Source organism: Colletotrichum graminicola (assembly GCF_000149035.1).
Source record: "Colletotrichum graminicola M1.001 genomic scaffold supercont1.89, whole genome shotgun sequence".
Lineage (NCBI taxonomy): Eukaryota > Fungi > Ascomycota > Sordariomycetes > Glomerellales > Glomerellaceae > Colletotrichum > Colletotrichum graminicola.
The window spans coordinates 62,023-85,925 of NW_007361093.1; the positions used below are offsets into that span (position 1 = coordinate 62,023).

At 55.6% G+C, this 23,903-nt stretch overlaps 5 protein-coding genes across 5 annotated transcripts; 3 read left to right on the top strand and 2 right to left on the bottom strand.

Moving 5' to 3' along the window:
• Window positions 1-2,221: 2,221 nt before the first annotated feature.
• On the top strand, window positions 2,222-3,506 carry GLRG_11487 (Ulp1 protease family protein; the record flags this gene model as incomplete). The annotated part of the gene is made up of 6 exons (XM_008102171.1): window positions 2,222-2,266; window positions 2,528-2,555; window positions 2,660-2,674; window positions 2,771-2,820; window positions 2,874-2,893; window positions 2,951-3,506. 6 exons carry the CDS (start codon window positions 2,222-2,224, stop codon window positions 3,504-3,506), a joined length of 714 nt encoding a protein of 237 aa, XP_008100362.1.
• Window positions 3,507-4,862: 1,356 nt separating this feature from the next.
• Window positions 4,863-6,185, top strand: GLRG_11488 (gliotoxin biosynthesis protein GliK; the record flags this gene model as incomplete). The annotated part of the gene is made up of 1 exon (XM_008102172.1): window positions 4,863-6,185. The coding sequence occupies one exon, from the start codon at window positions 4,863-4,865 to the stop codon at window positions 6,183-6,185; it is 1,323 nt and encodes a 440-aa protein (XP_008100363.1).
• Window positions 6,186-6,455: 270 nt separating this feature from the next.
• On the bottom strand, window positions 6,456-7,788 carry GLRG_11489 (glycerol-3-phosphate dehydrogenase; the record flags this gene model as incomplete). Its single annotated transcript, XM_008102173.1, has 2 exons — window positions 6,456-7,674; window positions 7,730-7,788. 2 exons carry the CDS (start codon window positions 7,786-7,788, stop codon window positions 6,456-6,458), a joined length of 1,278 nt encoding a protein of 425 aa, XP_008100364.1.
• A 6,940-nt stretch (window positions 7,789-14,728) lies between these two features.
• Window positions 14,729-19,572, top strand: GLRG_11490 (glycogen debranching enzyme; the record flags this gene model as incomplete). The annotated part of the gene is made up of 3 exons (XM_008102174.1): window positions 14,729-14,958; window positions 15,025-19,408; window positions 19,465-19,572. 3 exons carry the CDS (start codon window positions 14,729-14,731, stop codon window positions 19,570-19,572), a joined length of 4,722 nt encoding a protein of 1,573 aa, XP_008100365.1.
• A 1,463-nt stretch (window positions 19,573-21,035) lies between these two features.
• On the bottom strand, window positions 21,036-21,810 carry GLRG_11491 (uncharacterized protein; the record flags this gene model as incomplete). The annotated part of the gene is made up of 3 exons (XM_008102175.1): window positions 21,036-21,336; window positions 21,399-21,750; window positions 21,807-21,810. The coding sequence occupies 3 exons, from the start codon at window positions 21,808-21,810 to the stop codon at window positions 21,036-21,038; spliced, it is 657 nt and encodes a 218-aa protein (XP_008100366.1).
• Between the last annotated feature and the right edge of the window lie 2,093 nt (window positions 21,811-23,903).

Consider the following 23,903-nt stretch of genomic DNA (forward strand, 5'->3'; position numbering starts at 1 on the left):
TACCCTAAGTATATGGCACCCCTCGGTCGACTGTTGCTTTCACGAGCCTCTTCTCCCCAGCTGCTAGTGGAAGTGGTGGTAAGCAGTTGCCGCTAGCTGTACGCCAAGAGTGGCATAGCTTTTTTATTTTATTTTTTTATCTTTTTCCGGGAGTGCGGCCTCAGCCTGAATCAGTCAGTCTCAAAGCGGCCTGGCGCCTCCGACGGTTGGCATCAAGCCGCAGATATCCGCCAACTGGTGGTTGCTTATATGCGGCGGCGAGGAGCCACAGGGGCAAGATAGTGCATTTTTACCTAGGATACTACTTCGTAGGGTGGTATGAATCATAAAGCGGCATTTCAATGCCGCAGGCTGGGTGACGTCAACGAGTTGTAAACGTGGTCCATATTCTTTCCATCTGTGTCTCCTTCCCTCGGCCATTATATCTCGATCTCACCGTCATCTCTGTGTGACTCCCAATGAGGGCCTGACCATGCAGTCTGCTCCAATTAAAGTACCGGTGAGGTGATGAAAGGTTAAGCAGAGGCTTAATCTTAGCAGCTACACCTGTCGTAGCCGTTTCTTCCAGGCTCGTAAGCCGGAGCTTAAAACATTCTCCCCAGTTATCCTCACCCACTCGTCAATTGCAGATGATCGTCCGCCGGGAGGAGAAGAGAACGCCAAGCCGTCGCCATTCCATGACTTCCTCCTGCTACCTAGTTGTCTTTTGTATGTAAACCCGCATGTTCCCACTCGACTGTTTCGATTGTCGATTCCAATCGTTTTCTCCTACACACCTACCATACGATAACATACCCAAACGCCCTTGCCCCCGCCATTTGTCTCCTGCACGCTCTCGCCGCGTTGGGTCTCGTATCTCGGTCCGTTTCTTACACGGTCCCGTCCCCGGGAACTCATCCCCAAATTGGAACGAACAGTGCTTTTCTTCTCATCTCGTAACCTGTACGATGGCAGCAGCAGTCGGCGTGCAACCGCCAGCCCGTCTCCCTTACGCGGGCCCAGAACGCCTGATCAACACCAGGTATGCGTCAGCTTGTCAACATGTTTTTTTTTTTTTTTTTATGGTTTTTCATTTGGGTTTGTCCTATCCATCTTTTTCTTGGCACTTATGTATCGCAATGCCGTCTGACCCTGCGGCGGCCTGCTCCCTTCCCCTCAGTGGAGAGGGGGTTCAGCAGTGCAGTAACCCCTCCACCTAGCAGCAGCAGCCCGGTGGGTAGCCGAGGCGAGGCACCGCGGGGTTAAGCAAACTGCCTGCCCCCCGCCCCACAAGTGTGGCTTGTCGAGCCTCGTCACCTCGCATTTTTCGTCCTTTTCTTCGTTCCTCTTCCGCATCTCTCGGCCATGCTGCGCCACGCCAAGCGCTGGCCACGTCTCCCCCTCATCACTTGCAGTTCAAGCCTCACGTCTCTCTGTCATCATCCGAGCTGTTGTTGCTGTTTGCTGCTGCACGCCGGCCGCTAGTGTCCCTACCTATTCCAGCCCCCGGTTCCATGCTCTCTCTGCCCTTGTCAACCAAACTCGTCCTCTGTTCCATCTCCTCTCGTCCCTCCCAATCCCCACCACAGCCATCACTCCCGCCCGCCTGTTGGTAATCTGTGTCTGGGAAGATCCCAAAGTTTTCCCTGCAGAGAAGGAAAAAAAAACTCCAGACCCTCCTCCCCGCTTTATTTATTTTTTTTCTCCTCCAAAACATCCCGAAGAGGGAAATTAGAAAGCCGGGCTTGCTTGGGAAAAAGGTCATTCGGATCACTTTTTGGCTTTGACCTCTTCATTTTCCCACCGTTCCTTTGGTGACCCTTGGGCAGTCATCCCTACCACACATCCTGATCCCTCCCTCACTTTTCCCCGACTGTTTACATTCCTGGAACTTTCTTCCCTTCTACTTCCGGTTTCCCCCCCCTACTCCCCCTCTTGTTTTCCTACCCAACATCCATTACCACTGTTGTTGCACAAACGCTCCGAAGACATTATTACCCGCTCTCGACCCAAACTTTGCGAACAACCTCTGACGTAAACCCTGCCCGATAACAGTCGCTTCCTCGCATTCCGCTCATATCGTCACCAGCACCCTCCCCGCGACACCCGCTCTCCCAGCTTCACAACGAGCTCCTCCATCTCCCACACCGCACCACCGCAGACGGCATCACCGGCAGCAGTCTCCTCCCCCTCAACCTCGCCCTCGAGTACCACCAAGTCCGGCCACTGGTCGGATTCACGGATGAGCATGCCTTTCAGGAAAATGGCGCGCCACTTTGGTGACACTGTAAGGCTCTTTACTACTTACTCCACCGCCCTCATGCCTTCCGCATCGCCTTCTTTTCGTCTTCGCGCGGGAAGGAGACAAGGCCGATGGCCTCTCGGACTTTCTCTCCTTCCACGACCAACAATGGCCGGGCGTGCAGACAGACACATGCCTCTCTCTTTGTTTTATCCATCCTGCCCGAGACCTGCGGCGGGGTATCAAGTTTGGGAGGTAGTCCCGTTTCAGCGCCGTGCCAGTTAACTGATCCGGATTATGTCCTAGCTCTCCCCGCAGCAACCCTACCTGTCGTGTAAGTCGCATCCCTCCCCTTGTCCCAATCCGACACCGCTCGTGCGGTATGGTCCCAGTCCCACGTTGCGATGATCTCCGACTGACAGGATGTACAAATTGTAGATCACGATATCCTCCGTACGTACCCTACGATGATGCACTGATCCGCCTCGCCCTTTCTTGTGCTCTCAATGTTGCTGTCGCGTAGCACTTTGCTTACTCATGCCACCACAGTTACCTACGAAGACATCAAGGCGCTCAAGAACGACTGGCTAACAGACAATGTGCGACCATAACCCCTCCTTTGCACCTGTCCTTCTAGCTAACGCCTCCCCAGAACATTGCTTTTTGGGAAGAGTTGGTTCGCCCACGGCCCCCATTTCCCCATTCTGTTGTTTAACAAGATCACCACAGATGGCTGGAGCGCGAAATCCTTCCCAAGTACCCGCAAGCCCGCATCTGCCTCCTGCGGCCGTCGATGACATTCCTCCTCATGAAAGAGCCCGACATGCGCCAGATCCGCTCCGCCCTTCCCGACTTTTCTAAGACGACACACATCTTCCTCCCCATCAACGACGCCCGAAACGTCGCCCAAGCCGAGGGCGGCTCACACTGGTCCCTGCTGCTTGTCAGCGCTATCGACGGCGTTGCATTCCACTACGACTCTCTCGGCGGCGCAAACTACGCAGAGGGCCGCCTGGCTACGCATAAGATGTCCGAGGTCCTAGGCCGGCCGCTCCGGTACCTCAACCTGGAGGACGCACCTCAGCAAGAAAACGGCAGCGACTGCGGCGTCTTCGTCTGTATCCTCATGCGACACCTCCTAGTTAAGCGCCTGCTTAGCGCAAACGCTCGCGAAAAGGTCAGCATGAGCATGGCCAACAAGCTCATCGACAGCCACGGCGGCCGCAAAGAGATGCTCAAGATCATTGAAAGCCTACGTAAGGAAGGCGAGAGGAGGAGATCGTAAGCGCATTCCATCATCCGTCCCTGACCAAAGAACCCTCCATGCTTGTGGACGATGTCATGTCGTCCTGATTTTGTATCATGGGTTTTTTTGGAACGGTATTTGTTTTTGTCTTGAGGGTTCCCTGACACACCTTTTAAAAAGGAGAAGCGCATCACCATACTCGTCGAAGACGCCCCCGCGAATCGAATAGTCAGCATTAGGTCCCCCCTCCACGCCCACGGTGTTTGGCTCGAAATGACTCAGCGTACTGCCGGTACCAAGTTCTGACGACGACGACGACTTCGACTCTACCGTACGCACCGGCGGCTCGTATACTTTTTTTTTCTCTTTCTAAATTTCCGAGATACGATATCCACGAAGACATGCAGTTTATTTATTATGGGATTCGAGAGGGGCATTTTCATGACGTCTGAGAGGTTTCGTGGTGAGAGAAGGAGGCGATAGATGATGCATCCGCCGATTCGAACTTAATCACCTGCGAGCTACAATGTCTGAGCGCTGATTCCAGTCACTGCTATGTTGGTGGTAAAGTTCAATTCGATGAGACGACAGAGCAAATTGGCCATCTCGAGTAGAGGCGTTTATTCATGAAGCAACAGACGATGTGCCTGGGGAAATATGAGTGAGAGCAGGTAAGGGTTGGCGAGGCGTTTGGCGTGCCCAATGGCGGTTGTTAGTCCTGCAATCGAAGAAGAAAAAAAATTGATGAACTTTTATTCTCACTACTCAGCCCCGCAAGTTTCCGAGTGTTCTGCTCCCATTCATTTGTGACTTTTATAGCCTTCATAGCTTCTATCAAAATCATATGGCAGAAAGAAGTTTGCTGCCTCAACGTAAGGCTCAGTCTCAGCAACTGTTCAGGGAGAAACATAACTTCACGAAAGTACATAGGAGCTTGCAAGACAAGAATGCACCATAGGCGTATCATCGTTGAGGCTAGTAACACCGAATCCCGGTCCCGATCTTGTCCACGGTCCTCCGCCAACCTCCGCTATGTATTCCACACATCGTCCGTTATGTAAGCCAATTCCGCCAGTCCGCCGACCGGGCGTCCCGCAAGTCTGCGTCGTCATCATCTGAGCTCTCCTGGGCCACCCCCCCAAAAGCACAGCGACACACAAAACAACCCCGACCCCGGATTCACCAGTTTCGCATTGTTCACCTCACCTCAACAAGGACAACCCACCAGCTTCATCTCGGTTCGCCCCGCGCATCACGCGCCCCTCTGCGAGCCGCTCGCCGACCCAGAATCAGCTCTCGACCCGGAGAGCTTCAACCAAACGGCCGAGCTTGTCCCTTACCAACCCCGGGACAAACAGACGCATCTTTACGTCGTCCGATAAGCCCAAAAAAAGGATGACGACCCCTCTTCCGCAGGAGCCGGTCTGCCTGGTCCAGCGCATCAGGGAGCTTGCAACGGCGACGCCGCCCCCGGCCTATCCGCCCATCTCCAGCATCCCGCGGACCCCCCCCACGCGGCTGGCCGCGGCATCATCAATCGACGACGCCGCCCAGGGCACGGTTCTCTATCTCGCTTACGGCTCCAACCTCAGCGCCGAGACCTTCCTTGGCGCGCGGGGCATCCGCCCCGTCTCCCAGGTCAACGTCTCGGCCCCGGCCCTCACCCTCGTCTTCGACCTCCCCGGCCTGCCGTACCGCGAGCCGTGCTTCGCCAACACGGCGCCGCGCAAGGTGCCTAATCTCCCAGACCCGTCCGACCCGCCAAAGTTCCCGCCCATTCCCCCGCCGCCGCCCCAACCTCTGGCGTTCCCCATCGCCCCCGGCAGCAGCGGCCGCAGTGGCGGCGGCGGCGACAAGACCCGGACCCCGGACCTGGGCTGGGACAAGGGCCTCTTCGGCGTCGTCTACGAGGTCACCCGCGAGGACTACGCCACTATCGTCGCGACCGAGGGCGGCGGCTCCTCGTACGCCGACATCATGACCCCCTGCATCCCCCTCCCGCCCCGCGTCTCCGTCCCCGAGAAGCCGCCCATCGACATCCCGCGCCCCTTTTTCGCGCACACGCTCTACTCCCCCGCCATCCCGGGCCCTGGCGACGAAGACGACGACGACAAGAGCGGAGAAAAGAACGGAGACCCCGGCAGGGAGAAGCCCGACGACCCCCGCAAGAAGTGGTACTGGCGCTTCATCCGCCCCGTCCGCCGCCCGGACCCGACCTACGCCCAGCCCTCGGCGCGCTACCTCAAGCTCATCACCGACGGCGCCGCCGAGCACAAGCTGCCCGACGACTACCAGCGCTGGCTCCGCTCCCTCCGCCCGTACGTCGCCACCACGCTCCGCCAGCGCCTCGCCCGCTGGCTCCTCACCGCCGTATTCTGGGTCCCCGTGCTGCTGCTCTTCGTGCTGAGCAAGGCGCTCGCCAACAAGGAGGGCAGGGCGCCGCTGTGGATCGGCGTCGCGCTCGGCGTCGTCTTCAACCTGCTCTGGATGGCGTACGACGGCGTGCTCAAGCCCGTGTTCGGGGACGGGGAGAGGACCCAGGACGAGGACGAGGACGAATTGAGGGGTGCGGCGTCGTGGAGGGCGTCGTGCACCCACTGCGCGCGATTCCTGACGAGGAGAAGATGGGGCTACTGGACAACATGGATTGATTCAAGTCGAAACGGTGTCGCACACGGAATATACAACACACACTTTTCTTTTTCCTTGGTACAATAGCTTGTATGATACCACCGGATCACTTAAATTGAATATGACACAACCTCGACATTGCTCAACCCGTTCTAAACAAATCCTTTCCACACCAGGCCGCTTGTGATGAAGTCATCCAGGGATATCAATGTGCATTTGCAGAAACCAAATATACCCATACTCCAGTTCCCAACACACACACCCACACACCCACACCCGCAATAATGTCCTGTATTGCCTGTATGCTTTTTTCTTTGTGACGTCTCCAACACCACCTGCCCCTTGCTATCTCTCCAGCTAGTTCTCTGATGCCGACACCAAGTTCGGGATGTCGTCAACACTGTAGCGGCCCTCGAGGATACCGTGCACGGCCGTGAAGAGCGGGTAATTCTTCTCCAGGCCCCTCGCCTTGAGGAAGCTGTTCACCTCCTGTGCCGTGCTCGTGCCCTGGAGCATCTGGCCGTTCAGCTCCCGCTTCTCCACCTCCTGGACGCTCAAACCTTCCTCGACGGCCATCTTTGCGCATCTGAAGTTGCGGCCGCCGCTGCAGGACGTAATCAGGTCAGCGACACCCGCCGACTCCTCGGTGAAGGTGCCGGTGTGCACCGTCTCGCCAAAGAACTCCTTGCCAAAGTTGACCATCTCCAGCAGGCCGATGCGCATGATGGCGGCTTTTGCGTTGTCGCCCCAGCCGCGGCCGTCGACGAAGCCGGCGGCCAGCGCGACGATGTTCTTGAGTGCGCCACCGAGGGAGACGCCGGCGACGTCGGAGACCATGCGGACGTGGAAGTAGGGGCGGTGGAAAAGCTGCTTGAAGATCTGATGATCCAGTGGCGGGTACTCGGCGGGGACGGGGGTGAGCTTCGTCTTGGAGGCGCGGCCACGGGCGTCCTTGTGTTGCATGTCAACGGGGGTCAGGGGGGCGACGCTGTGACCATTGCCGTTGGTGCTCGGGGAGGTGGAGCGCGGGGTCGGGGCGCGGGAGTTGTCCATAGGGGGCGGGTCGTAAGCGACGGTGGTCTCGGACCACTTCTCGGCGGCGATCTCGGAGGCAATGTTGGCGCCGGAGAGGGCGCCGCAGTAGATGCCGAGGCCGTCACCAATCCACTCGGAGAAGAGGGAGACACCATCGTCCGAGACGTTGACACCCTTGATGCACGAGATGCCGCGGGCGAAGGGCAAGATATGGCCGCTCAGCTGCTTGCAGACGTTGGCGATGAACTGGTGGGGGAGGTTGAAGATGAGAATGGTGGAGTCCTTGACGGCGTCCTGGAGGGAGGGGTTCGCGATGATGTTGTGGGGAAGCTTGATGCCGGGCAGGTACTTTGTGTTCTCGTGATGCTTGTTGATGATGGCGGTGAGCTTCTGGGGCTGGTCGCCGACGGCGGCGTCGTAGTAGGGGGACGTCTTGTCGAGGACAACCTCTTCCTCGTACACCCACATGTGCACATCTTGTTCGAAGAGGTCGGGGAAGGCCGCCGTGTTTTCGGCGACGATCTTGGAGATGGTCGAGCCCCTAGGTTGGAGTAGTCAGTAGGCAATCACTCGCGCGGTAGAGCAAGGGAGCTCACCAATTACCGGAGCCGACTACCGTCACTTTGTGTTTCTTCTCGGCGCCGAGGGAAGCCATTGTCGTTGTAGAGTTGAATCGTCGTAGGGGAAAGGTGCTTCTGGCGACAGAGACGATAGGACGTAGTCTGAAGAGCATGAGGCACAGTAGAAGAAAGGACAAAAAAGGTCGTCGGAGGGAGGGGAGGGGTGAAGTTTATCTACCTCTTAGGTAGCATGTAGGAGCTACGGAAAGGTACGGGATAGGTTACGGGGGAAAGGGAGGGTCCAGACAGGTGCTATCGGCATCGGCTCATCTCTCGGTGATTATATGGATGAGTGAGAGGGAGAGGGAGTGTGTGCAGTGCGTGCCTAGGTATTAAGCGTATATACTATGCTTGCTGTATTACCAGCTGATGGATGGCAGAAAAAAGAAGAAAAAAATTGGAGAGACAGAGACAGATAGACTGTGCAACGGTGTGCGTTGTTTGCCCCTCCATCCGTCCCAGTCTGTCCTTGTCGATCTGTCTACCTAGCCAGCCTCCTTCTCTCCTCGGTTTCTTCCGGCTGCCCACCAACAGTCTCTTTCTCTCTATTTTATTTCTCCCTCTCCCCCAGCTCCGTGCCTATCTGAGGAAGGAAGTTTCTGCCAAATGCTGCCAAAGTTAACAATCAGCTCGACCAGATTACCGGGGTGTTCCTGCCCGACGGCAGTGTTGAGAGCAGCATGACGCACGCCCCAAGCCGACAGGGTCATCGCAGCCCGCGTCACCGCTTCCCTAAAGGGGAATAGTCGCTCAACGAAAACGCCCGGGGGTTGAGACCGAGGCCGGGTTTTTTCCTCTGATCTTGGGACCGGGGGCAGGAAGGGAGGGGCTTGCTGAGGGCAAGGACACACCGAAAGGGAAGTGAGGATGGACCGGACCAAGGTTCTGAGGCCTGAGCCACCCGGGATGCCTCGGTCGGCCTCTCCTCCTCGCCCTCCCGGCTGCTGGCCGAGGGAAAATCGGACTTCTCATTGTTTCCTTCGGCTGCTCGTGTTCACTTCTCTTTTCTCTCCCCACGTCTCAAGCCCATTTCTCCAACATACTTCATTCCCCCACACCTTGTTCGGTCCTACCTATGTACGGGGCGTGGGAGCTCGGCTCGTCGAGACAAAAGAGCAAACCACAGAAAAGTCAACAAACTGCGGCTGTACATAATCTGTGACAATAATAGTGCAGTACCCACTGTCAACGCCCCCCACCTGGTGTGTCCAATGCTCGTGTCCAAAAGTCGCCCCTCAGTGGGAAGACGATTAGGTGCAATAGAATGACAGTGTGAATGGGAGCTGATTGAAAAGGACCAAAACAAAGGTCAATTTGAAGGTGGCTAATGATGATCCAGAAGGGAAAACACCCCCCTCAGTGCTGACTATCAGGTCCTGATTTTATGACCCATTGGTACGTACCCGTACCTCCCAGCAATGTACTCCGTAATGCTGCCATGCCTATCCATCCTTCCGCCCAATCCCCTGGTGGCCGATGGGGAATCACATGCCAAATAGACTTCCATTAGTTTCTCTTCCCCTCGTGCCTGTTTCTCTGGGGTCCCACGACGCTGATCGTCGCATGTGGGGTCGTTTCCCCCCCTCATTGGCAACGACACGAGATATCGCGGCAACGCGGGCACGACGGGGGCCTGCTGATTGCGACCGTAACCGCGGCACAAAGATATCCGCCCGTGATTCCTGTTTACCGACGGATTTCAGCGCCATCGCCACTGCGGCTGCCGCGACATCGAAGGCAAGCGTTCGGTCTGCCGAGGAACGTCTGACAAGAACCTTGTGCCACCGGATGGCGTGATCTGGCCGCCGCAATGTACGATGAAACGAACAGCTTCTGAGCGACCCCCGCGCAACTTTCTCTATCAATCTTGCTATTCGTATTGATAACTATTCGCTTCTGCCATGATGTCACGCATAGCCAAAGACTGTCTTCCCAAGTTCTAAGCACTACCCGCGAAACCAAATGGGAATCTCTTCCCTTCACGCGAGCATGCTAACGGAGAATCGCAGCCTATGGCATGCACGATGGGTCATGGGCTCATTCGCTCAAGTCTCGCAGCTACAGATGGCATGCACTAACGATCCGAGACTGCGGTCAACCACGCCGGCTGCTGCCGATGCAAGGTACATACGTTGGATCAAGATATAGCTAGACGCAGGGCCGTGACTGTTCATCCACGCCACATCCCCTCCGGCCATTACCTACGGCGTGGGGGGCACAGTATGTAATGGACTACGTGAAATACGCTCGACCTGGAGGTCAACCTTCCACACTTGCCGAGCTACGACTTGTTCATATCATTTTTCCGATGTACGATGTGGCGCTATTGTGTCCTTCGTCCTATGGCAGGCTGTATTCAAACTCGCAGCGCAACCGATGTCCAACTAAGCAGCATTTTCTGAGTTGCGAGATCCCAACGGCCATCACCGTCGTTTAGCCCAATACCGGCTCTTTCGCAAAGGTTCTGCGCCTGAAACGTTCGACTGAAGTACTCGGTCATTGGGCTCTCTCAAGCCTTGGTGAACAGAACTAGATAGGTAATACGTTTTGCCGGAGAAAGCACGCGCTATCAGGACAGCGCGGGACGGGCCGTCCACGGAGTGCAGAATGTTCGGGATGTGCTGCGCCGAAACCAAGGCGTCCGAACCGGCATTGCGCTCCTAGTGCCGCGTCAGAGGTGTAGGCGAGACGAGGGGGGGTGGGGAGGGTAATAGAGGATGCTATGTACATCCTGACTGCCCATACCTTCGTTGGGTCAGCGGAGTTCTTCTCTGACTTGCTTGTCACCTGTTTCCCGAGCTCATAAGTGAGAAGTACAGTAGATGATGCGATGTCTCCCCGCCAGTTCTTTGTGGAGAGGAGCAACAGAGACCTTACTGAGCCGAAGGCATATGCTCGGGGTCTACTTCCGTTGTAGGCGATTCGTCGCCATGCTTGTTATCCTTCAGTATATGGCATATATAGAGGGTTATGAATCTACCCCCTGCACACTTGTATGTCCTGGAGATTGAGGGGGATTCTTATATGGCCCGTCCTCAAGAACGTCGAGCTGATATTACGCATCTTAAGTGCTGTGTAATACGAGGGAAATGCTACAGAGCCCCAGCAGCGGATACTCAGATATCGAAGGGCAAGTAGACTACACCTGTTATTTGCGTTCACCTATCTCGCCATAACATTTATGGCCTAGACTTTGTCCAATTATGAGAAGTATGGGAGCCTATATTTAGTGGGTTTGGTAGACAACACTTTAATGGATGTGCTAGTTCAATATTCGCAGAAGTTACCATTGGAATAGCACGACTCCGTACGAATCAGTTAACTGGGCGATAGTCCAGATCATCAATGAAATTGCCCAGCGAGGAACTTGGTTCGCTGCGGTGACCAGACGACGATGTGATGCGTGCTGAGGGAGATTGGCGAGAGCTTCGCTTGCTCCAGCGAGGCAGGGAGCAGTGCGTATGAGCAGTAACTGGCGGCATCTCGACGAGTGGAAACCCGTCCCATATCACACGAGCAGCTCGCCCTCATTTTGATTTAACGGTTTTGTATCAGCTCCGCCTAACGCGGAGAACGTATGCAACCACTAAATTTCAATGTGCATGGGACGATGGTCCTAGATCTGCAAAGGCAATTTGAGCTTGGGAATGGTTGGTCCACCTCAGAAAGAACACCGTCGTCACGAGCATAACTACAACTCCGAGCAATGACAGGCCTGCCGTTTCAAATTATCTTGTTATCAAACAGTAGCATCGCTTAATAAGGTTTCTGAGATAGTCTCCTCTTAGATTCATCAAGCGACAGACTAATTCATACGATTTCAAGCCCTACATGAGAGCGGTCTTGCAGATTGCAACGAAAAGAGACTAACAGAAAACTCTGGCTGACGCGACGGCCGAAAGACCGTGGAGGCCCGTCCAGTCACGCCATAATAGCCATCGCGCAAAGCGGCTCAATTCAAAGCTGGCTCGCTAGCGACCTAGCTCTCTACGAGTACAGGGGCATGGAGATGAGCACTAATAGATTCTTGCATGAGGTACGTCATGGCGGGAAGAGGTTGACATGGCAAGGGAAAAAGCGGTGTCGGTTCCGTCGTATCCATCACTGCCTGGCGAAAACGTGGCCCACTCGGATATAGAGGAGTGGGAATACGCCTCACATGTGCATGCGTGTTTTTGGCAGCACGGTCACTCTGGCGAGGGTGAGCAGGCACAGAGGGAAAGGGGGGAGAATGTGATCGCCCGTTGCGGCGGGTGATGTTCAGGCACGCAAAGCCAATTGGGGTAAGAGGTAAAGGTGCGGCTGTTCAGGAACGCGGCTGATCTTGTGCTGGGAGGGGGAAGAAAGGAACAAGCGTATGTGTGTGTGTGTGATATGATGGGTAATGAAAATCAGAGACAGCCGTGGCGGGGCAGGCGGGTGACAAAATAAGCCGCACTCACAAATTACAGAGGTCAATTTGAGTCCCCATGCGCTAAAATATAGGGTGTATAGGTATTCTTTCGTCATGTAACTCCCTAACATACTGGAGATCCCCGAGGCACAGGTCACCTTAAGTTAACTTTCCTGAGTGCGGGTTTTTTTTGGCACCCGCTTGCGGGGGTAGGAAGGGGGGGTGAGAGTGAGAGTAAGTGTACATAGCTGCCCGAGTTGGAGAGTTTAGAGAGTTGGAGGCAGGAGCTGTTGTCGTTCCGGCCAAAAAGAGACAGGTACTGCAGGGAATCAGCAGAGAAAAAGGACGGGGAAGGAGGGGAGCAAGGAAGGAGGGGCATGAAACCGCGTCCGTGTCTGCGCAGCAAGGCGATCACTAGGTAGAGCTGATAGCGGGATGGAGTTTGGTGACGTCACACGACTTGCCAGGATGGGAGCTCTTTTGGTTCTAGCCTCCCCTCCCCCACTTGCAAGCAAGCTCACTCCAACAGAATAAAAATTGAAGTCAACTGTGTTAGAGCCTCTCTTGCTTGCCACACCACACCAGACCAACCAGGCGCGGCCAACGCACTTGAACATGAGTCGGCATTTGCGCCGATCGTTGCACAGATTGCGAGTTAGGCCATGCTGCAGAATTGACTAGACCAACGTACGAGTCGTCAACACACGATGCGTCCTTTGATAAAATCTAATACGATGGTCCACAGAATCCCAGTCATGATCTTGAGAGAAGAAGAAAGAGATAAGGAAAAATGACAAGAAAAATGAAATGAAATAAAATTAAAAGGAGGGAAGATAAGAAAAAAGAAGAAGAAAAAGAGGAGACAATCTTCAAGCTCCCAAACTGTTGAGAGGTGGCCATGACGATGTGACAGCGTAGTGTAGACAGTTATCAAAAGGCCGTTACGACGGACCAGCACCGAATGTCCGTCCCCCCCCTGGCACACCCGAGTCTGGCCATGCCGGCATGCAACGTCAAACCCGGGTCACCGCTCAAAATAAGCCAAGTTACACGACACGGAACGCTACGAATAGGCGCAGGAAGGGGCAAGGGGCAAGGGGGGCCGTTGACTGGCTGGCTGCGTGCATCGCGATCGAAAAGTCGAGAGAAGTGGGCATTCCCAGTATCGGACATTGGTCTGGATCCTCGAGGATCGTGATGTGTGGCCCTCGACGGCTGGGCGCTAACTCAAACCCCCGCTAGCGCCTCGAGCTGTCCCCGCCGAAGCTATCCGGTTCGGGCGCTGCCAAACATTCCCATGTTGCTGTGGCCGCCATTTGGCAGCTCAACAACTACGTACCAAGTACATGGCATGTATCATTCTGCGAAGTCTGTTCCGTCATGTACCTTATCCGCGTGGAGCTGGTCCGGAGATACCTGCCCCGCAGCTCGTCCCGCCTTCTCGAGCTGTTCCCCAGATACCATTTTGATGTGAAGTTTTTTTTCTCTCCCCCTTGTGTATCCGTAGTACTGGAGCAATGGAGACGAGCTTCTGGGCTGCCTGAGTGACAGGATGATTCCTTATGGTGCCGTTACACCCGATGCTTTTGGCCCCCTTTTTGCAGGTGTTGTCGTTTCGTCAGTCCTGCCTGCCTCGAGCTCCTGCAGCTAAAGTCAGCAAGGTTGTTGTATCTGTAGTCGTCCAACCAAGTACCCCGAGATGGATTGATGGTTTCGTGTTTGCTGAAAGTGGCTCAGGAAGAGACCTGCTCCGAATGACGGTCCTTTAACGCAGAGTACATGCGTGCCAAGGAAACACCGTACCTTGACCGAAGGGGGAGCTTCCCTCCCGGCAGCCCTAGCGTCTTTTGCGTGACTTTGCTGAGCTCCCCCTCCTACCTTTGTCTCCAATTCCGAAGACGGACGAGCTCAGGTACATTTGCTCATTGGCTGAGAGGCATTGGCACCGAACACTGGCAAGAAGACCGCAGCTGGCCGGCGGTGATACCCCGCCATACCACACCTTCTACTTTACCTACCTAGGTAGTCGTCCGGACTGAGACTAAGAGTACCGTGGGAAGAGCTGAAAAAGGAAGAGAGACGGAGAGAACGAGAAGCACCGTGCCGCCGACTGTACCTTGTTCTGGTCATATTCGGTGCTGGGCAAATGTCTCTTTACCTAGTCTATGCGCTCGGTTAATATCGTCACCATCCTCCATCTCGTCTCTTGTTTTCTTTTCTTCCTCCTTGCACACACACACTCGCGCGCACACACATACATATCTTCTTCTCCCCCATTCTCTTACTTCCTCCTCCAGTCATTGATGCTAAAGCTCCACGGTCTCTTCAAACCTCCATTGAGTTGCTGGAATTCCGTCTTTATGGCCTCTTGATCAATTGCTCTCCGCAGCTGCTCCGCTCGCCCCCCAGTTCCCCCAGCATCGGCCCATTCTTTCGCCTGTCACGTCTCCGCATGAACCAGCAGACAGTGCACCCGCACCCGCTCCCACCACCGTAAGGTCCCACGTCTACCTTGTCCTCCCCATACCCACGTCGCCATTTTGTCCGCGGGGCACGAAAGCTGCCTCCTACAACCTTCGCAAATGATACCAAAAACCATGATATCCAACGAAGTATACCTCCTGCCCCTCAACGACGATGGCTCACCCCAGGTCGCCGGCGAATACGTCTACCTCGCCCCCAAAACGAACGATCCCGTCACCATCCGCTTCGCCATCGAGGGCACCTCGTCCATCTGTCGCCATGGCAGTCTGTGGGTCAACATTCCAGACCAGGGCGCCGAGTTCCACAGAGACCACTTCCGCGAATTCAAGTAAGCTCATGACCGCAATCGGTGCTGCTACATTGCGCCTCTCATTCAAGCTGACTCGCGGTTCAGGCTGAAGCCAGACTTCAACCGCACAATTGAAATCTCTATCCCCATCTTTCAGGCCGGCGCATATGCCTTCTACACCACATACGCAGAGCTACCAGATCTCGCCGAGGAGCTGGACTCGAGCCCGCAGACCACCGCCACCAACAAGAAGACGCCCCTCTACTACATCGATGTCGCCCCGCGCCTCAGCCTCGATGGTCGTCCTCTACCGCTGCCGGCCTTGTCAATCTTTTCCGTCATTAGCAAGTTTATGGGCAAGTACCCGGGTGACTGGGAGAAGCACCTGCGCGGCATCAGCGACCGCGGCTACAACATGATTCATTTCACCCCGTTACAGGTCCGCGGTGCTTCCAACTCACCCTATAGTTTGTACGATCAGTTGGGCTGGGATCCCGAATGCTTCCCTGCTGGTGAAAAGGATGTCCAGGGCCTCATCGAGAGCTTGGAGAAACAGTACTCCATGTTGAGCTTGACCGATATCGTCCTCAACCACACGGCACATAACAGCGCATGGTTACAGGACCACCCCGAGGCTGGATACAACCTTGTGACGGCGCCGTGGCTAGAATCTGCTTGGCTGTTGGATACGAAGCTGTTGGAGCTGAGCGACAACCTCGAGAAGCTTGGGCTTCCCATCGAGGTGAAGAGCGACGAGGACCTGATCAAGATTATGGATGCTATCAAGAAGCACGTCATCTCCGAGATCCGCCTGTGGGAATACTATGCAATTGACGTTGAGCGCGACGTTGAGACGGCCTTGGAGGCTTGGGCTGCTGGTCGTGCCACCACCCTCCAAGACGCTGCTGATGGCGCAAATGTTGCCGGCCTCAAGGACGCCTCTCTGAAAGACCAGGCCGAGTTTCTCATCAAGCACGGTCTGCAGGGCACCGACCGCATGGGCGAGCGCTTCAGGAGGAGGGTTGACCCCAAGGTTGCCTCTGGTCTTCTGTCTGCCATCTTTGGACAATACGAAGGCGAAGACGGCAGTACCACGACGAAGGCAGACGCAAAGTCCAAGCTCAAGTCCCTCCTTGACGAAATTAACCTGCCTTTCTACAAGGAGTACGATGCCGAGATCAGCGAGATTCTGCAGCAGCTTTTCAACCGCATCAAGTACTGCCGAATCGACGAGCATGGCCCGCGCATGGGCCCCATCAATAAGGAGTTCCCTCTTATCGAAACCTACTTTACCCGCTTGCCGAAAAACGACACAACAGCCAAGAACAAACCCGAAGAGAACGTTCTCGTCAACAACGGTTGGGTCTGGGGCGGCAATGCGCTGATTGACAATGCAGGCCCTAGCTCACGCGTCTATCTCAGACGCGAGGTCATTGTCTGGGGAGATTGTGTCAAGCTCCGCTACGGTACCGGGCCGTCTGACAGCCCGTTCCTGTGGGATTACATGACAAAGTATGCTCGCATGCTGGCCAAGTACTTTGCTGGTTTCCGCATCGACAATTGCCACTCCACCCCACTCCACGTTGCCGAGCACATCCTCGACGAGGCGCGGCGCGTCCGTCCCGACTTGTACGTTGTGGCTGAACTGTTCACTGGTTCCGAGGAGATGGACTACGTCTTCGTGAAGAGGCTGGGCCTAAGCGCGTTGATCCGTGAGGCCATGCAGGCGTGGAGCACCGGCGAGCTAAGCCGCTTGGTCCACAAGCATGGAGGTCGGCCGATTGGCAGCTTCGAGGTGGATGAAATTTCCAAGGCGGACTCCAAGTCTCCCATAAGCCCCATAAGTCCGTCTGTTGAGGGCACCGACATGCTTAACGGCAACAACCCGTCTTCGCGTGAGATCATCCGGAGGATCAAGCCGGTGCCCGTCCAGGCCCTTTTCATGGACTGTACCCACGATAACGAGACCCCTGCCCAGAAGCGTGATGCCCGCGACACCCTCCCAAACGCGGCTCTTGTCAGCATGTGTGCGAGCGCCACAGGCAGTGTCATGGGTTACGATGAAATCTATCCTAAGCTCGTCGATCTCGTCAATGAGACCAGACTGTACACTTCCGAGTCCTCTTGCAAGCCCGTCAAGATTGGTGGTGGCAGAAACGGCATCGGTGGCATCAAGAAGCTCCTGAACCAGATTCATACACTGATGGGGAAGGATGGCTACGACGAGACCCACATCCATCACGAGGATCAGTACATTACCGTCCATAGAGTCCACCCCGAATCAAGGAAGGGTTATTTCTTGATCGCACATACAGCTTTCCCCGGCTACGGCAACGGCAACGGTGCGTTCAACGCCGTCCACCTCGGAGGCACAAAAGCTCGGCACCTTGGCAGCTGGATGCTGGAAGTTGACGCTGGCGACGAGGCCAGGAAGGAAGCCCTCGATGACAAGAAGCTCCTGAAGGGCCTCCCCAGTCGCGTCGTCGATGTTCCCGGTGTTCGCATGGAGGTCAAGGGCGACGACACCATCATCACCGTTCGCGACAAGTTCCCCCCCGGCAGCATCGCTCTTTTCGAGACGTGGATCCCGGCTGCTGAGCACTCATCGGGTCTTGACAACTACGTCACTTCGGGCGCCAGATCCGCGATGGAGAACCTGAACCTTGTCGATCTTAACTTTCTGCTCTACCGATGCGAGGCCGAGGAGCGTGACGGCAGCGACGGCAAGGATGGCTGCTACGAGATTCCTGGGTACGGAAAACTCGTCTACGCCGGTCTGCAGGGTTGGTGGAGTCTTCTCAAGGATATCATAAGGGACAATAACCTCGCCCACCCCCTATGTCAGAATCTCCGCGATGGCCAATGGGCTCTCGACTACATTGTTGGAAGATTGGAGCGCATCAGCAAGACACCCGACTTTGACCGCTTGGAGAAGCCCGCTGTTTGGTTGAAGGAGCGTTTCGATGCCATCCGCAGGATCCCCAGCTTCCTGTTGCCAAGATACTTTGGCCTCGTTTTGCGAACATTGTACAACGCCGCCTGGGAGCGCGGTCTCGAACTCATGAATGACAACGTTCGCGAAGGCCAGTGGTTCCTCCAGAGCCTGGCGATGGTCAGTGTGCAAGAGACTGGCCTCGTCAAGTCTGCGTCCCTTTGGCCGAAGAAGCTGGTGCCTTCACTGGCTGCTGGCTTGCCCCATTTTGCCGTCGAGTGGGCGAGATGCTGGGGACGAGATGTTTTCATTTCCCTCCGTGGTCTCTATCTCGGTACCGGTCGATTTGAAGAGGCCAAGGAGCACATCCTTGCCTTCGCCAGTGTCTTGAAGCACGGCATGATTCCCAACTTGCTCAGCAGTGGGGCGCTGCCTCGCTATAACTCGCGTGACTCCATCTGGTTCTTCCTGCAATGCATCCAGGATTATACCAAGTTCGCACCCAACGGACTAGATCTGCTGCAAGAGAAGGTAAAGAGACGTTTCCTCCCCTACGACGACACTTGGTTTGACGTCGAGGACTCCCGTGCCTACTCGCATGAGAGCACAATCGAGGACGTCATCCAGGAGGCTCTCCAGAGACATGCCTCTGGCATGTCTTTTCGCGAGGCCAACGCTGGCCCTTCAATCGATTCTCAGATGAGCGATGAAGGGTTCAACATCTCCATCAAGCCTGACTGGGAGACCGGTATTATCTTTGGCGGCAACCAGCACAACTGCGGTACTTGGATGGACAAGATGGGCGAGAGCGAACGCGCCGGCTCCAAGGGTGTTCCCGGCACACCCCGCGATGGCGCCGCCATCGAAATCACAGGTCTCCTGTATAGCACCCTCAAGTGGGTGGCTTCCCTCAACTCGGACGGCAAGTACCGCTACTCTTCTGTGAAAAAGGCAGACGACTCGAACATCTCTCTCAAAGACTGGGCCAATCTCATCCGAGCCAACTTCGAGCGCTGCTACTACGTTCCCTTGACTCCCGAGGAGGACTCCAAGTACGACGTCAACCCCGAGATCATCAACCGACGCGGCATCTACAAGGACCTGTACAAGTCTGGCAAGGAGTACGAGGACTACCAACTGCGCGCCAACTTCCCCATTGCCATGTGCGCGGCCCCTGAACTCTTCGAGCCGGAGCATGCGCTGCACGCCCTATTGGTTGCCGACAAGGCCATCCGTGGCCCCACGGGTATGGCAACTCTTGACCCTGCGGATCTCAACTACAGGCCCTACTACCGCAACAGCGAGGACAGCGAGGACTTCGCCACTAGCAAGGGACGCAACTACCACCAGGGTCCGGAGTGGCTGTGGCCGACGGGATTCTTCCTCCGCGCTCTTCTCAAGTTCGACCTGGCAAGGAGGGGATCCGAAGCCGGACGTACTGAAGCCTTCCAACAGGTCACGCGAAGACTCATGGGTTGCAAGCAGATGATTCGGGAGAGTCCATGGGCAGGATTGGCAGAACTAACGCAGAAGGACGGCGAGGACTGCCCCGACTCGGTAAGTCTGATATATCGGAACTCCGACGGGTGAAGCGTAGGCTAACAGATCTATAGTGCCCCACGCAAGCGTGGTCCGCCGGATGCTTGATCGACTTGTACATGGATGCTGCGGAAGAGCAGAGTGATAAAGCCAAGATTGCCTTACCTGTAAGGACCAAGTAAACGATGCGATGTTACGAAAACTAACAACTCCCACTGGGTAACGTGTTCAGAATGGTAAAGCGGTTTGAGAGTTTCGAGATGGATGATGCAGAGAAAAAGGCCCGGAACAAGCAAAAAGCCGAACGAACGTGATCGCCTGATTGTCGGATTGAGACGAGGCAATAGGGCTTAACGGTATATAGATAAGGTGCATTGAATAACCAATCATGGTCTTTTCACTCAATGCCACGCCGTGAATTTGGTGATTCTATCGTGCTATATGTAAGAAAGACTACTTTTGTGGGTTTGGGCAGCATGATGAATCGTCAACCAGGTCGCAGCCTGCTGACTGACTGCCGTCGGAACATTGGCCTCGGAAGTCAGCAAATACTTCCGCAGAAGTCGGCAAGACAAGCCGTATGGTGCGTATATCACCGTCCACTGTGCGCTGTTCTCCCATATGACGGCTCCGGGTGTCCCCTGCCCCCTCCAACCGCCGCTGGGGCGCCGGTTCTTCTTCCCCGCAACATTTCCCCGAGGCCCCGTGCCTAGTGCCCAAAAACGCTTCTTGGTGGGGGGGGCGGGCAGGGAGAGACTGAAAGGGATAACAGACACACACACACACACACACACTCACAAGGTCTTCTGACCCGTTGAGCGAAGTGGTGTGTGAGGCGGGAATAGGAGCACAGTCCGAAAGTCTGTAGGTTACTTTTGTTTGATCGACACCGGCCAGGCGGACGTGAATCATGTCTGCTTTGCAAGACACATCTGCAGACCCCGCCATAAAAAAACACGTAGTCGTGGGACGAGGCAGTCGAAACAAATTAGCACAGAACCAAACTGGCGGCAGGTCTCCCCCGCTCCCGAGTCATTGCCAAAAGCTGCCGAAGCAAAAGCATGGCGGCCCGCCCGAGGGGCCGTCACGTCCCCAACAATCATGGACGAATGGATAGAAACAAAGGTGGATTATCATTTCAAATTCAGGGCCGAGCTCCGTGACCCCGAGTGCTTTCCCCTTCCGTTTTCCGGACCGGATTTTTCCAAAAAGGCAAAAACAAAAAAAGCAAAACAAAACCCCCCTCTCGATAAGGAGAAGAGCGGGAGCCGCGTTCTGTTGCGTAACCTGCGGATTCGGGTTCCCTCGTCTTCTGCTTCGTGACATGGACCTTTGCACATGCGGCAACCTCTGTTTTTGTGATTGCGCGGTGAAAAAGTACAGTGACCGCCGCTCGTTGTTCCCAATGATGGAGCTTAGCCAGTGTTTCCCGCCGTACGCCTATAAAATGACAAGGAGAACAGTGTTTGATACGAAAAAAAAAAAAAGAGCATAAGCCTTGCCCATAATGATGTGTGGGGGGGAGGGGATATCCAGGCACTAAATGCTGTAACCAAATGAACGCCGTCTCGTTAAGCCGTTGTTGGGTGGTGATGAAGGATACTTTGCTTCGCCAAACATTTGGAAAGGAAGTTTATCATGCCTACTACGTCCGCTCGTTGACGACCCACTTCTTCTTCTCCTTCGGGGGTTTCTCATCATAGATCGCGGGATGGGGTCCGGGCATGAACTGCCCGGGCGCGTTGACGATGCCGGCCTGGTTGACGTTGACGCCGGAGCCGGCAATGATGCCGCTGGGGCCCTGGTGGGCGTGCTTGCCGAGCTCGTACATGCGGTCCTTGCGGCGGAGGTAGCGCCGGCGCCAGATGCAGGCGCCAACCCAGATGCCGGCGATGGCGACTACGAGGATTACGAGCATGACGACCCATCTCCAGTGGTTAGAGAGCCTGGAGAAGTGTTTGTAAGCAGCTATCAGAAAAGCATCGACGGGTGGGTTGGGAAGTCATACCAATCGCCGCCATTTCCGTTGGAAGATCCTTTCGAGGCCGTCGAGGTGGATCCCGGAGAAGAGGACGTCTGGACAGCGGCACCGCCGGCGACTGAATTACAAAACGAGGTGTACCATCCTTGGATACTGCTGAAGCCAGCGGCATCGCAGCCTGCGGGGTCACACACACCAGTGGCGGCAGTCTTGAAGGGCTGGAGGGCCGGCTGACTGCAGAAGCAGGCATCATAGACTTTGGCGTCGGCCGCCGGGACGGCAGGTGGCACGCAGGCGCCGTTGGCGTCGAAGAGCGGGCCGCACTGTTGAGCGCAGGCCGGCAACTGCGCAAAGGGCATAATTGTCGTCGAAAGACCGGCTGGGCAATGTTCAGATTCAACAACATAGCGATGGGGCCATCGGGTGATAACTTACACATTTTGGCGGTATTGATGACAGGTTTCAAGTGGGAAAGGTTTGAAGAGAGCTGGAGGCGCCGATTTGTCAAAGGAAAGCAGCGGGAGGAGGTCGGAGGATGTAGGCGCGGCGAAAGTCAACACGGGTCGTTGGAATGCGGAGTCGGCGGAAGTGATTCAAGAAAGGTATTTCCTCCTAATTACGTATGGCTCAAACCACGGGTGGCGGCACGGGTGATGAGATTAAGCCACAATCCGGCGAGTCAAGCCCAAATATTGGCAATAGAATACAAACGCCAATCACTCTCGACTAGAAGGGGTGATTACACAGCGTGTATGGCGCGCGTCCTCGGTCGAGATGCGTTCTTGAGGTCGCAAGGGTGTGGATTTGACGATGGCTCCTCGGCAGCGGCGTCTAGTAGGTTCTCGTCCCAAGTCGAGCAAGGTTAAGCAGGGTCCAGCTGCCGTCCCAGCTTCTGTCACACGTGTTGCCTCAAAGTATTGCAACAACTGTTTGATATCGGGGAAAATAAAAGCCAAGTTTTGGTGCTTCTTTCCACAGGGCGAAAATGGGTGCTTCGCCAGGTCGTTTCGTCTAGTGCCTCAACCGAAAGGGGCCGTGGTGTTCAACGGGAGGCAGTAACGCATCAACCAAGAAAAGTTGGATCAGTTCGGAGACTTGGGAGGATGGAATATTAATATGGCAAGCGGGATTCTCGTGTGTGCAGGGCGGTCCTAAAGGTAAATGCGTCCTCGGTCGTATGTACGTTGTGCCCGCGGGGGGCGGCCGGTATTCCAAGGGAGTGGTAGCGATCGGATCGTATGAGGTTCGGCGGTGTCGGGCGGGATAGATGAGCTCGATGCTTCACACTCCTGGGTCCTCCTCGAACGAGTGACAAAGCGAGCGGGCGGAGGTCGGAAAAGGGAAATAGATACGGGGATCTACAGGGCCGTTGTCGACTTGTTGGTGGTTGGAGGAGAGAGGAAGTCAATGGTGGTGAGGAGGCAAGAGGAGGGAATAGGGAATTGATGACTGTCTGGACAGCACAAATCGACAGGGCCAAAAAGCAAGAAATCACGGCAGGACAGCCGGGGGCCAAGGACGGGCGATTTACCGATGCGATGGCATGACCACAGGGGGGTGGGGAGAGAGAAAGGCACTTTACATATCGCTACGGCTCACGCATGCTAGCAAGTACCTACCTGTCATGCCCTGTCTACCTACACCAGCTAAATCAGGTAGGTACCTAAGTACCTAGGTATCCAGAAGCGCCGCCAGCCCCAGCATACGGCCAAACAGTAGTGTCATCCACCACCACACTTTTCCCCCTCCATCCACGTCAAGTACAACACGCTACGGATATATAGCACGACATCGACGATGACAACCAGCAGCAGCACCAACAGCAGCAGCAAAACTGACTAGCACGCGCTACAAGTATGGCCATCTGCCAGCACAAAGGCAAAAGAGGAGGGATGAGCCCAGCCTGATTTTATGCGGGGGGAACACTAGCGAAGGGGAAGCGCGCCCCCGGGAGCGACTGGAGTCAGTTGACAGGTCAGCAACTGGGCCAGCGACTGGGCCAGCGACTGGGCGAGCGAGCCGGGTCTGGGGTTCCATGTCACCCTGCTAACTACCTCGTTCCTAGTGTAGTTTAGAATGGAATCCCTGATCGAGGGGCCGAACAGAGATGGCTGCATCCTCCTGTTTAGGTTGAGGTGTACGGATAAGGTGGGTCGAATCAAACGCAGAATGCACCACACTAACGAGAAGTTCGCCCAGAGGACCCAGAGAACCCTCCCCAGTCCCAGGTGGAAACGAAGGATGCGACGCTGTAGCTCTCTACGGATACACGAGGTGGTGTTCGGGACGGTCGGTACGGATACCGCACACACACACACACACACACACATGCACGGTACTGTGTTTTCCGTGCCCTTTTCGCTCCTCTGGCCCAATCTCTACACTCTGCCTGCAGCCCGACACATTTACGATACCACGCGGGAGTCCGTGGTGACCAGCTTGAACACACTGACGCTGACGCGCATGTCTCTGGCTGATTGGTAGGCGGTGCCAGAGGACCACAGTCCGGGCTGTGCAGGCGCCAGCTGAACT